Source organism: Xyrauchen texanus, chromosome 45 (assembly GCF_025860055.1).
Source record: "Xyrauchen texanus isolate HMW12.3.18 chromosome 45, RBS_HiC_50CHRs, whole genome shotgun sequence".
Lineage (NCBI taxonomy): Eukaryota > Metazoa > Chordata > Actinopteri > Cypriniformes > Catostomidae > Xyrauchen > Xyrauchen texanus.
The window spans coordinates 25,069,548-25,082,413 of NC_068320.1; the positions used below are offsets into that span (position 1 = coordinate 25,069,548).

Below are 12,866 nucleotides of genomic sequence, written 5' to 3' on the forward strand. Positions count from 1 at the left end.
GGATCTAGTCTTGGTTTTAAGAGATTTGGTATAGAATTGTTTTTGTGTCTTAGGGGTTCTAGTCTTGGTATGGGTCTTAAGGTGTCTGGCATTGGTCTAGTTCATGGTCTTGGGGGATCAAGTCTTGGTCTGGGTTTTAAGGTATCTGGCACTGCTCTGGTTCTTGTTCTTAGAGGTTCTAGTTTTGGTCTAGACCATCAGGTGTCAGGTACTCTTTTAGTTCTGGGTCTTGGTCTGCTTCTTGGTTATGCAGAGTCTAGCCTTGATCTGGGTCTTCAGGGTTCTGGTATTGATCTGGTTCTGCATCTTTGGATTTCTATTCTTGGTTTTTGTATTCAGGAGTCTGGTTTAAGTCTGGTTCTGGGTCTTGGGGAGTCTGGTTTTGACTCCCAACTCTGGCATGTACAGAAAATTGACAATGTCAACTTTAGAGTCATAAACTTTAATGAGTCTGAGCAATTAAAATCCCTCTCCTTTCATCAAATCATCCACTCATCCTCTGAATGTTCTCTTTGAAATCACACAAAACATTTACATAGAAAATGTGGCCACATTTGAAAGATTTTGAATGCAGACTCTGACCTTGAAGGAGTATTTCCGACTTATATGGTCATCCACGGACAGCATGGAGATGTGGAAACTTGGTAGGAGAATACTTCCCAGAATTCCCTCTTCTTTATCATCTGAAGACAGACACCGAGAGAGAGCATCGAACATTAGATCAGTGGTTCTCAAACTGGTTTTGCATCAGGACAGAGAATTAACATTGGACACAAAGTGGCGGACCCAACAAAATACCAAAATTGTTTATCATACCAAAGTAACCAAAAAATGTCCTTAAATCAAACAATTAAATTTATTAATATTACCATGAAGTGCATACACACACTATATGCAAAATGATTAAAATGACAGACTAAACACCATAAAATTGGATTAGATGCATGATTTGATTGGATGCCTAATAACAAAATATATGGAAAGTGTTTTCTCTTTTTAAAAGCTGATTCCCTATTTATTTAGCTATTCTATTCATGCATGATTATATGGTTAGTTGCATTGTATCAGTTGCATTTAAAAAAAGATTCCCACTGCTATCTGTGAACCTATCAGAACAGAACTGCAACACATTTTTAGGTTGCGATCCATCAGTTGAGGGCCACTGCATTAGCATACATTGGAAGAAAGCCAGGAAACTGGTAGAATTTACAGCTGAAGGCATGACATTGGTAAACAGACGCTCTAGCGGGGCTGATCTAAAAAATGCTAGGTTGTGTGGATCAGAGCATGCCGGTAAGTTTGAGACTTCACTGGAGTGTGACAACTTTGGTATCCATAACTATTACCATAGTAATGGCAAAAACAGCAGAGCAATTTCCAGACATCAACGTCCATAACCCAGAGACACATTCCCCAACTTGTTGTGGGCAATTTCTAATTTATGGTTTGTAATATTTGCATGTAAATTAATTATGACCAATAGAAACATTGATGCTTACCTTAGCAGACACAACCAATTTGTAACAATAAACAAGACTAAAACCAGTGCCAGTGATGCAATTTTTTTTAAAAGTTAAAAAGTTTTGCATCCATCACAATGTTTGGAGACATCCCAAACATTGAGTTCTAGAAAGTTCTGAGCTCTTCAGATCCGCAAGGCAGTGTTCTGAAATCCTGCTAGCAGTCGCTGCTCAAGAAATCCCGCTGGTGGCTCACAGCATGCTGAATTACTGACAGTAGCGAGAAACAAACAAATCACAACCAACAGAGAGAGAGAGAGAGAGAGAGAGAGAAACAGAGAGAGAGAGAGAGAGAGAGAGAGACAGAGAGAGAGAGAGAGAGAGAGAGAGAGATAGATGTGAAAGAGGAGAAAACTGATGGGTGGTTGTTTCATAGCCCAGGGACAAATCACAGATTCTCTTGTAGTCAAGATAAGACTCAGCATGCTGGATATTGAAAACCATATAATGGAAAACCCAAAAACTCCAAGCTCAGAGAATATTTAGTTGTGGAAATCGGAAAAAAAGGCTCTTCTAGGCCCATACAGAACCTACAATTCCAATCCCCATCATACACAAATTTCTGAACATGCCACCCTAAGCAATTCATTTGTATTTATCATTATAATTAATAGTGCAGCTTGTTGAGGAGAGGTGTGCTATAACATTTTTGATTGGACTTGCTCTTTTTGCCAGTCAGAGATAAATCCCATAGATATACACTGAAGTCAAGCCATATCTACATAACAGAATATCATGGAGACTTGGGGTAGGGCTCTTTATAACAGAACCCAAGCAACCACACAGAAACACTAAAAACCACTCAAAACACCTTAACGGTCTTTCTTAACACACTTTCAGCTACACATTTGACCATTATTAAATACATTCATAATAAAATAATTTCAACTCTTAACTCATTTAATGTTTCAGGTCTATTTATTCCATTTATTTATTTAGCAAGAAGTCTTGTAATAAGCTGGATAAAGAGCAGTCAGTCATTTTTGCAGAACAAAGAACTCCAATACAAACTAGAGGTGCAAACCAGCTATTTCTTTCAACTCACATAATGACATAATTTCAATGCAAATCAACATTTAATTACCATTTAATTATTTATTAGGCAAGTAGTCTTGTAATAATAATGTACAGACAGCCGGTTATCGCAAAATAAACCCTGATGGGGTGATCATGTCTTGTTAAAACCAGCTAATTGTACATTATCCCTAACATATTGGATCTGTGCAATGTGTAAATGCAGCCTTATAGACCAGCTGCAGCTGTGATAAACATTTTTATTAAAATTAATCAAACAAGATTAAAATTAATTTGATTAGAAAAATCTAAATAGGGTTGAATGACAGTTCTGCTTTTCAGACAAACTCTGAATGTATCAACTCTAATATGTAAATATAATAATCACACAGTAAGTAGTTCTATTTTTTATTAATTACTTTTTATGTTTTTAAAACAACATTTTTGAATCACTGCTGTTACTGAAAAATGTAAAGCACTGTTACACCGTTCTCTATTTTATTACTAGCTCTTGTATAAGTACTTCAAAAAAAAAAAAAGAAGCAACGTTTAGGAGAAACACCTGAAAAGTTAAGTGGGTTAGTAACTTTTTTTCCCTTAATCTCGGTGAAGAGAATAAGATGGTCAATTTACTAATCCATCACATCTGCAACTCCGTGTGCAGTACCTTGTCATACAGACAGGAGGCATCAGTGATCTTGTCTGCCTGTGGTTATATCAGTAAGATGTGCAAGTTCAGAACCTCAAAATCTTTCCTTCATCATTTACATCTACTCTCATTAAAAGACACCAAACCTGTCCTCCCAAAGCATTATTAAACATGACCCGCCGACAGAGACTCGAAGTAACATGGAATAGAACGGGAGATTCAAAGAGACACTTTGTGGTTGGAAATCTTCTAGCTCTTCCCTGTCAGACAAAAACAATTGCTTTGTCCCTCATGGGCGGGCCATGAAAGAACCATCTGATTGCACTGGCCAGTTATTTAATTGCACATTTTATGAAGATCTAACAGTGTCCTCAGGGGACATCAGCAGCCAGAGCCAGAGGTTCAGATATGAGCACAGTACCTTTGGACACAATAGACATTAGAGCATCCTGAACTATCATGTATTCAATAATTGTATCCAAGCCATAATACTTGAATAGCAGTGCTTCCCTAAATTGAAAAATCAAAAGTATTACTTTATAGAAGACATAACGAAATTTCTTTACATAGGTCAAATATGTATTTTTTCTATTATCTGAAAAGGAAAAAAATAAAATAATTGATTAGCACATTATTTTATCGATATATTTTTGAGGCACCGATATATTAACATTAGCGACACTTAAATTATAAGCCTAATTTATGTGCTTTCCACTCAGTTGGTCTTCTGTTGAATGTCTTGCGTAATAGTGCGGGGAGACCACAAGAGGGTGAAATAACATTTACTGAAGCAGGTCGCAAGAGCTCCTTGCACAGGAAGCACACATACAAACGTTATGAAGGTTTTTCTACTTCTTCAAGAATGAAAGTGACGTTGATGAGTTTGCAGGTTAGTGCATGAAACTGGTTTAACGGAGCAAAATGAACGATTAGAAATTATAACATTTACATTCATGCATTTGGCAGATGCCTTTATTCAAAGTGACTTACATTTACAATGCACTTATTAAAGGGACAATTCCCCCGGAGCAACCTGGAGTTAAGTGTCTTGCTCAAGGACACAATGGTGGTGGCTGTGGGGATCGAACCGGCAACCTTCTGCTTACCAGTTCTGTGCTTTAGCCCACTACGCCAACACCACTCACAACAATATCTATGAAGAGGTTTCATTTCCTTGTGACTGAAAATACATTGTGTAGGCTATATGAACGACGCATATACACAATATATCATCCAGTGATGGCTAGAGTAAAATTTTTGTATTTTTTTTTTAATGATTTGGGTCGAATTTAATGGAAAAGTATGTGGGTTATGCTCCATGGCACTGCAGATTTTGATCAACCTCGAGAGATGGCAAGACCACGCTGTATATGTACCTTCATAGAAAATAATTATATCGCATTTTAGAATGCGCCATGTCATCCGCTGCACACGTCCAGTGTAACTACCTTTAATTTACCCTGCCGCTCACACTTTACCAAAGTTGCATTGAGAAATATGCTTGAAAACACAAAGACTATCTGTATCTTCACCCACCCACCCATGGATTCTTAACCCACCCACCCCCGCCAGAAATGTCCGGGAACTTGTGAGTGTCTTGCTGGAAGAGTGGGGTAACATCTCACAGCAAGAACTGGCAAATCTGGTACAAATACTTAATGCAGCTGGTGCCCAAACCAGATACTGACTATTACTTTTGATTTGGACCCCCCCCCCCCCCCCTCCCTCCCTTTGTTCAGGGACACATTATTCCATTTCTGTTAGTCACATGCCTGTGAAACTTGTTCAGTTTATGTCTCAGTTGTTGAATCTTTTTATGTTCATACAAATATTTACACATGTAAAGTTTGCAGGAAATAAAAGCATTTGAAAGTGAGAGGACGACGTTTCTTTTTTTGATGAGATTATAAAGCAGTGCAATTGGGCCACTTGATTATATAGTTGCCTATAACTCAAAGAAGATTAGACCAAGAGAGGCAGAGAGTGAGCATGAATATTTAGACAGCACACATATAAGAAAGACAAAAATCAAACAGCTATATTAAAGTTGGTGATAAAGTGTGACTGGTAAACAGAGAGATGCCTGGCTCACCTCTGTAGTAGAACAGGCACATGTCACACAGCACAAACCATCTCTTCTTCCACATCTTCATCCCGGTACTGTCCTGCAAGAACCCCACAACACAGCCGTCAATCAATTAAACCGTTTGACCAATCACAGCTCAGCATTGAGTGCTGGAACCCCTCCCACTTCCACTGCATGTTCTGATAGAGTTTATTTTAAAGTCAACATTAATTAAAAATGTATCCTATTCATAAACATGTGCCAAAATGTAATGAATTGCTCCGCCTCTAAAACAACTTTCCTCTTCAGATAACATCACCAAAGCCTTACTCTGTATTTGTGTCTTGTTTTCCAGTCAAAATATGTAAAGAATTAAAAAGTAGCATTTATTTCAGTGGGACGCATACTTTCCAAGATCCAATCGATCCACAATGGATTTTTTTCCTTGTTAAAATGTGTTTTTAATTGGACAACCATCTGATTACGGAATTAAATTGGGTTGCAAATGCCGTTTCACGCAAGCTTTAATTTCCCCAGACAGCACCAAATATCCTGATTCATAATGTTCTTATTGCAAAACTAAAATTGTCTTTCTTTTGGTTTCACATTTTGTTCTGATCCGGTCATCCATGTTGCTGCATTTCTCTCGAGTGCTTTATAAGGAATTCGTCTCTTTTTTAAAGTGCCTTATTTAATTTAAGAGATGAATCAGACTCACATTCCCCCCCTTGTGCTTTGCTGTTTGTTGCGTTCATATATGCATCAAGTAGGCATGAGCATTTTAATTTAGACAACAAAGCCTGATGATTTTGTGGGAGAAGCTTTGATTGGGGATGTTCTGGAAAGGGGTGAGGTCGCCTCCGAAGTCGTGTTTTTTGGTGGAAACATGGCACCTTTAAAGGAGTGCTGGCACAGCAATCACACACACACAAAGACGGGGTAGAAGATAGTGATGTGGCCATATTACAGTGTGAAAACTGTCGTTTTATTGCGTTATTTCACTCTGCCTTTCAAGAGAAGCAGTTTTGAAGAATATGATACATTAAAAACTCACATGTGTGCATGTAAAGTTGTGCATATACTGCGTAAAAACAGCCAGATTAAAGACTTTCGATTGATAAGCTGTCCCATGCGGAGTCAAGAAAATCTGAGATAAACAACCAGCATGCAACAAAACCACAGAGTTAAAGTAAAAAAGAGTTACAAGTAAAATCAAAAAGTATTTTTGGACATGGTTTCATGTTTTTTTTTTTGCATGTACCATGGAAATGCCATGGTATTCATGGAGGTACCTTGGAGTGCCATGTAAATACCATGGCATATAAATGTGGCACTCATACCGCACCAAGGTGTTACCATTTATAGCATCACTGTACCCTGCTACAGGCTCATTATTTATAAAACATTTTTTAACAAGGGTGGCTTTATATTATGAAGTAATATTCATTGCTTATTTCTATTCTCACTAATGAAACTGCTCATAAAATAGTTAATCAAAGAAATAGGGGTAACAATTTACAATGAGGTTCCATTCGTTAACACTAGTTAATGCATTAAAAGGATAGTTCATATATAACATAATTCAGTCATTGTTTACTCACCCATGCATTTCTATGCCCAGCAGTATTTTTTTGAAAGTTTTTGGACCGCTCACAGCGGACCGAGTTACCCGTGTAATGCCGAAAACAGAAAACAAGCGATCGATAGAAAGTACTGTGCTCGTCACTGCTGGTTAGGACAAAAACTCTTGACACTCAAAAACACGGTGTGACTGTGACAGCTTGTAGCATCCTCTATGTAAAAACAGCTATAAAACAACTTATTTTGGGATGTGCAACTTACATGAAGACTATGGCATGCAGTTGCCATTTACCACCCAAAATGAGCATTTTACAGTTAATTGTGTTAATAAAAATATCAAGGAAATAATCGTAAATAATCATTTTTGTCATAATCGTGCAGCTCTAAGATTATGGTAATACTAAGTAAGAGTGTCAGTGTCACATACCTGTTTGTAAAGCCAGCCGTTTTTGATCACTGGTGCATTGGGGTTCCTCTTGATCGAGTTTGACCTCTTCCCAAAGTTGTGCACTTTCTTTGAGGATCTCGACAGCTGTAAACGCAGTGTGAGAGAACAGATCATCACACGAAATGAGGCCTTGGAGGAATCATGCTTGCCTATATACATATAAAATTCAGTAATCTGATTTAAAATTATTACAACAAACGAGTAAAGTCGTTTAGTGTAGCTCTGAAAATGTGTGTGAGACATGCATTATGAATAAACGGCACTAATTTTCACTCACAAAAAGTTTCAAATCTGCTTTTAACGAAACCAAAACACACAATTTAGTATTATTTTGATTATTGTATTTATTATTAGTGGCAACACTTTACAATAAAGCTTTATTAGTTGGAATGAACTAATAATGAACAATACTGTTATAACACTTATCTTAATTAAATGCAAATTTTAACATATACTTCTTTAAAAATGTACAAATATATATGTTAACATTAGTTAATGCATTATAAACCACAATACACAAAAAATGAACAATAGTATCTTAATAATGAGTATAAACATGCTATAAAAAAATAAACTGTTCATTGCTAATTTATGAAACCTAATGCATAAACTAATGTTAACAAATATAACCTTATTATAAAGTGTCATCCATTTATATTTTTGGGAATTATCAAATGTGGTCACAAACTTGTTTATATAATTTCTGTGGGTGTTTTAGGTTATTAGGGATGTGCAAAACTAAATAAAAAAAAAAAAATCAACTAGTCGGTGGGTTGTCCGAGTGACCCGTTGGCATTAAGGAAACTCTGTATATTTATGCTAGTTTATGGTCCACCAGGCTTTATAACCAGAATAGAGCAGAATGCACATGTCTCGAGACACATTTTTTTAAAATTCAACTAATTTTAACTTAAAATGCATTGGCCATGGGAAAAATATATGAAAAAACACTGATACAGGACTTGTGTTAAGTGCATATGCTAAAAGACCAACAATAAAAACAGAGCACACTGAATGCAAGAATGCACTTTAAGCTTTAATATTTAAGTGCCGATGCTTTAAAAGACGCAAGTACAGAAACGCAACTTCTCTGAGGTGGTTTTAGTTTGCATAGAGTCAGTTATTAATGATAACAATCACTGATAAATTGCTAATACGCTGACGCACAACTATACACTCCCTTTAAGATATTGCATCTCTACATTCATCCCATTTAAAGCAACACTGCTAAAAACATTGCTGTTAATAAACATGAAAAAAATGTAAACAAAGCAGTTGGCCTTATTAATTGACTGCTTGTTGGTTGATCGATCATCCTGACCATCCTGAACAGAGCTTGTCTTTTTAAATTTTTATGATACTCTTTCAGTTCAACACCATCGACCACAACAAAAGGCAGTAAATAGGCATATGTGCAGTAATGAGGACAATAATTGTGTGTGTGTGTGTGTGTGTGTGTGTGTGTGTGTGTGTACTCACTCTGGATGTTGGACTGCTGGGGTGTGTTGTGTAGTCCGAGCCGCCGGTGTAGTTGGACGCTTCACTCATGGTGCTAGTGGGACGTTCCTTCTTCTCGGTAACTGGTGTTTTAATCGCTGGTCTAAATGGAGAAGAGAGGGAGGATTTATGCAAAAGGGAAAAAACAGGAAGAACATCACATATCAACCTTATGAACATCAAAATGATTAATCAGGAGGAATATTCTAGGTTATTTTCAGCCAATATCCTATACGTCTCTGCTGCATGCTGTCAGTTACCACAGGCAATAAATCCAACTCGTCCCTCACTGTGTATAAACACATTGTGTTTACTGTAATGCACTTACAATGGAACCTACTGTAAAACTTAACTTAAATCTTAAATAGCATTTTGCAGATTATTTTATAATTATGGTGCATGCCGCTTATATAAGTATATTGAGAAACTAAATAGAATAGGTGTATTTTTCCCCTCCCCTTTCCACCCCAATCTGGCATGCCCAATTCCCAATGCGCTCAAAGTCCTCATGGTGGCGTAGTGACTCGCCTCAATCCGGATGGCAGAGGACAAATCAACCCGTGCATCTTTTCACAAGTCTTGTTCAGCACGTTACCACGGAGACATAGAGTGTGTGGAGGCTATTCTCCGAGGCATCCACGCAGAACTCACCACATGCCCCACCGAGAGTGAGAAGCACATTATAGCAACCACGAGGAGGTTACCCCATGTGACTCTAACCTCCCTAGCAACCGGGCCAATTTGGTGGCTTAGGAGAACTGGCTGGAGTCACTCAGCACTCCCTGGATTCGAACTCGTGACTCCAGGGATGGTAAAATAGTAAATGGTCTGCACTTATATAGCGCTTTTTAACCTTAACGGTATTCATTCACCCATTCACACACACACACACACACACACACACACACACACACACACACACACACACACACACACATTCATACACCAAGAGCTGCTATGTAAGGTGCTAGCCTGCCATTGGGAGCAACTTGGGGTTCAGTGTCTTGCCCAAGGACACTTTGACATGTGGAGTCATGTGGGCTGGATTCAAGCCACCAACCCTGCGATTAGTGGCCGACCTGCTCTACCAACCAAGCCACAGCTGCCCCTATGGTAGTCGGCGTCTTTACTCGCTGAGCTCCCCAGGCACTGAATATTTGTACTTTTTAAATATAATTTATGCCACAGCTGCATTAACACAGACACTAGGTTGAAAATCATCATGAATATTCCTTTAAAGGCAGACTGACTGCTGTGCAGATGAGTTAACAAAATTGGGCTCATCTTCTTCAGCTGCTGCAAAACACTAAGAGTGTGGGCCTCTAAACTCCCGTTTTAATAAGCGAGAGCAATTCAGCACCAAGACAGAGTAAGAGAGAGGGGGGAGAAAAGAGGAGACAGACCTCATGTATCAAAGCAATTACTCACTCCACGTCTCTGCTGATCTACTCCCACACAATTGACAACCTTAAATGGCCTGCCAACTCTCAGCCCTGACCTAGTCAAGCTGAGAGGCAAAACCAACCTTAATGCAAGAAAGACAGAAAGTTTCAAGGTTTTAAACGCAACGTCACACCAGACCAGCGGTGTAGCACCCTGATATAAAGTCTGAAGTAAAGTTTAAAGTAAAGTTTGTAATGCCTGTGCCAATAACGGCACCAAATGGAATTGTAAAAATGTATGACCCTTTTTAAACAGGTAAACACAATAAATATGACCATAGACCCTTAAAGTCTCTTAGTATTTTGTTGGTGAATTGGGAAGCAGATCAGAGAGACACTGTCCCACAGGGATGGCCTATATTCTGATGCTAAAGAGGAACGGTGACATCAAGAAAGAGCGAAGCTATCAGGAGCAAGGGAGAGAAAACCATGGAAAAAATTAAAGCTGGCAGGCTTCTGGGTCACCTTGAGGGAGAAAATTACCCCCATTTCACAAAAGGGTAAATATACTGTAAGCACTAGTTTAACGGATAGTCTGATCGCTGCATCTCGTAGGTCACGGGTGATTTCTTAACATATGCGACTGACAAACCAGTGATCAGGAGGTTAAATATAGTTCATGCATTCAACACAGATTGTTTGACTGTTACTTGACGACACAAGCATCTGACTTTGCACTGAAAATAGACAGAGACACATTGTGAGATGGTTGAAACAGTCCGCTGATCATGCTCACAACAGTGCAACATACAGAGATCGTTTCACAGCACACAAAAAAATGCATTACACAACCGTATTTTTAGTAGTGGATTGGTGTTTGCCCATGCAAAACTCTAGAATGCTCTTTGTGGTTTGTGAAGGTGATTGCTTACTGGATCAATAGAGTGCAATAGTTAGTCTGTCCACTTTTTTAATCTTGGTTGCAATCGAATATTTTTACTATTAATTTCTATACACTTCTATACAATTTTATAAAAGCGTTCAGAGTTATGAATCTAACAACCCACTCAGAGATCCCTCACAATGTTAAAAACTTTGCTTTGAAGCAAAAACGTATTTGAAAATCAGACAAAAAGTCAAAGGTGCAAGACTGCGTACTTATTAACGTCTTTAATGAGTGAATGAACAACAATCACATCAAGTACTGCGAATGACGTAATCAAATAAACAATTATGGAACATCTAAAAATATACATTTCAAGTTGTTGATTAGAATATAAAAATAATATGTATTAAGCGTATTGCTAAATATTAGTACAGGGTTCATACACATTTTGACTAGTGAATTTCCATGACTTTATCACGAATTTCCAAAACGCTTTTGTAGCGTTTTCAAATGTTTCTACAAGGGCTGTTGATTTAATGTGTTAAAACACCACTAGTGGAGTGGAGTGGTGGTGGCGTGGTGGGCTAAAGCACATAACTTGTAATCAGAAGGTTGCTGGTTTGATCCCCGCAGCCGCCAACATTGTGTCCTTGAGTAAGGCACTTAATTCCAGGTTGTTCCGAGGGGGATTGTCCCTGTTATAAGTGATATATGTAAATTCGGTGTGATTAATTATATAAAAAATAACACGTCAAACAAATTAACGCAATTAATCATGTCCCCGGACTATAATAAGGAATATTTCGACCATCTGATCAATTCAAGCTTGAAGTACCACCTATTTTCAGTAGGGGGCAGTAAGCGATACTTGCGCTGCATGGGCAAAGCACAACTGTAGAACAAACCGCAGGCTTGCTTGACACTACTTGCGACATCTCAAGATGAGAACACATGCTTGGGTTCGAATACTTGACACAGCGACCAAAAACGCTGTGTTGATGGCACGATGCAACTGAGGCACTTTAAAAGCATTCATCTGATGCACGTTTACATGTCCGAATTCAATTGCAAATTGGATTTCTGTGGACTGTAGGCGAATGATTATGTTCAATAATATGGAAATACATGTATTGCCTACTAAAGCCACTTTTTGCCTCATCAATGCTCTATGTGTCTACCACAACAATGTAATGCCTTTTAATGAATTATAATTTTTATAATATATAGTCATTTTATAATTATTTAGATATAATGATCAAACAATTATACTGTAAATAATTATATATTTTTGTTATTATAGAATTATTTTTATTTGAGGGGCTTTCTCAGTAAATATTCATACATGCGATCAATTGCGGTTAATACGATTAATTACTCACCATTTCATGTAATTAAGTCGATTAACATTTTAATTGATTGACAGCACTAGTTCTTACCCATTTATGAAAATAAACTTCAGCATTGTGTATATAACAGTCATAAATACACCTTATACAATACCACAATGACACTATAATAACTCAAGAAAGTTTTCTTAATATAATTTATAATTTTGTTTTTGTTGTTACTGTAAACACATAGTTTTTGCTTTGTCTTGTCCTCCAATCACATCTTTTGGATGTTTCACTGTCAGCTTTTTAATGCCCAATTCGATTTGTTTTAAAAGCGACTTTTCTCCTATTCAAACAAATAGTGGAAATATACAGATATATAGGTTATGCTAGTACAGTTAAATGTTTTAATTTTAATTAAACTCCAAGCACCTCTCAAGATGGTTTGAGATTATTTGCATTGCCCACAAATTAGACAAAAATTCTTGCAAAC

General features: G+C 37.6%; 1 protein-coding gene across 15 annotated transcripts in view; it reads right to left on the reverse strand.

Annotated features, from left to right (window-relative positions):
* The window catches only part of plekha5 (pleckstrin homology domain containing, family A member 5), a 169,587-nt gene that overhangs the window by 39,098 nt on the left and 117,623 nt on the right, over window positions 1-12,866 (reverse strand). For 14 of the 15 annotated variants that reach the window (XM_052118273.1, XM_052118275.1, XM_052118274.1 and 11 more), the window contains 4 exons: window positions 8,757-8,877; window positions 7,257-7,361; window positions 5,276-5,348; window positions 583-683 (listed from right to left, as the gene is read on the reverse strand). In XM_052118273.1, coding sequence (XP_051974233.1) covers window positions 583-683; window positions 5,276-5,348; window positions 7,257-7,361; window positions 8,757-8,877 — 400 coding nt within the window. Of the gene's footprint in view, window positions 1-582; window positions 684-5,275; window positions 5,349-7,256; window positions 7,362-8,756; window positions 8,878-12,866 lie in introns of those variants that run through there. The other variant, XR_007969707.1, reaches the window with a different exon arrangement.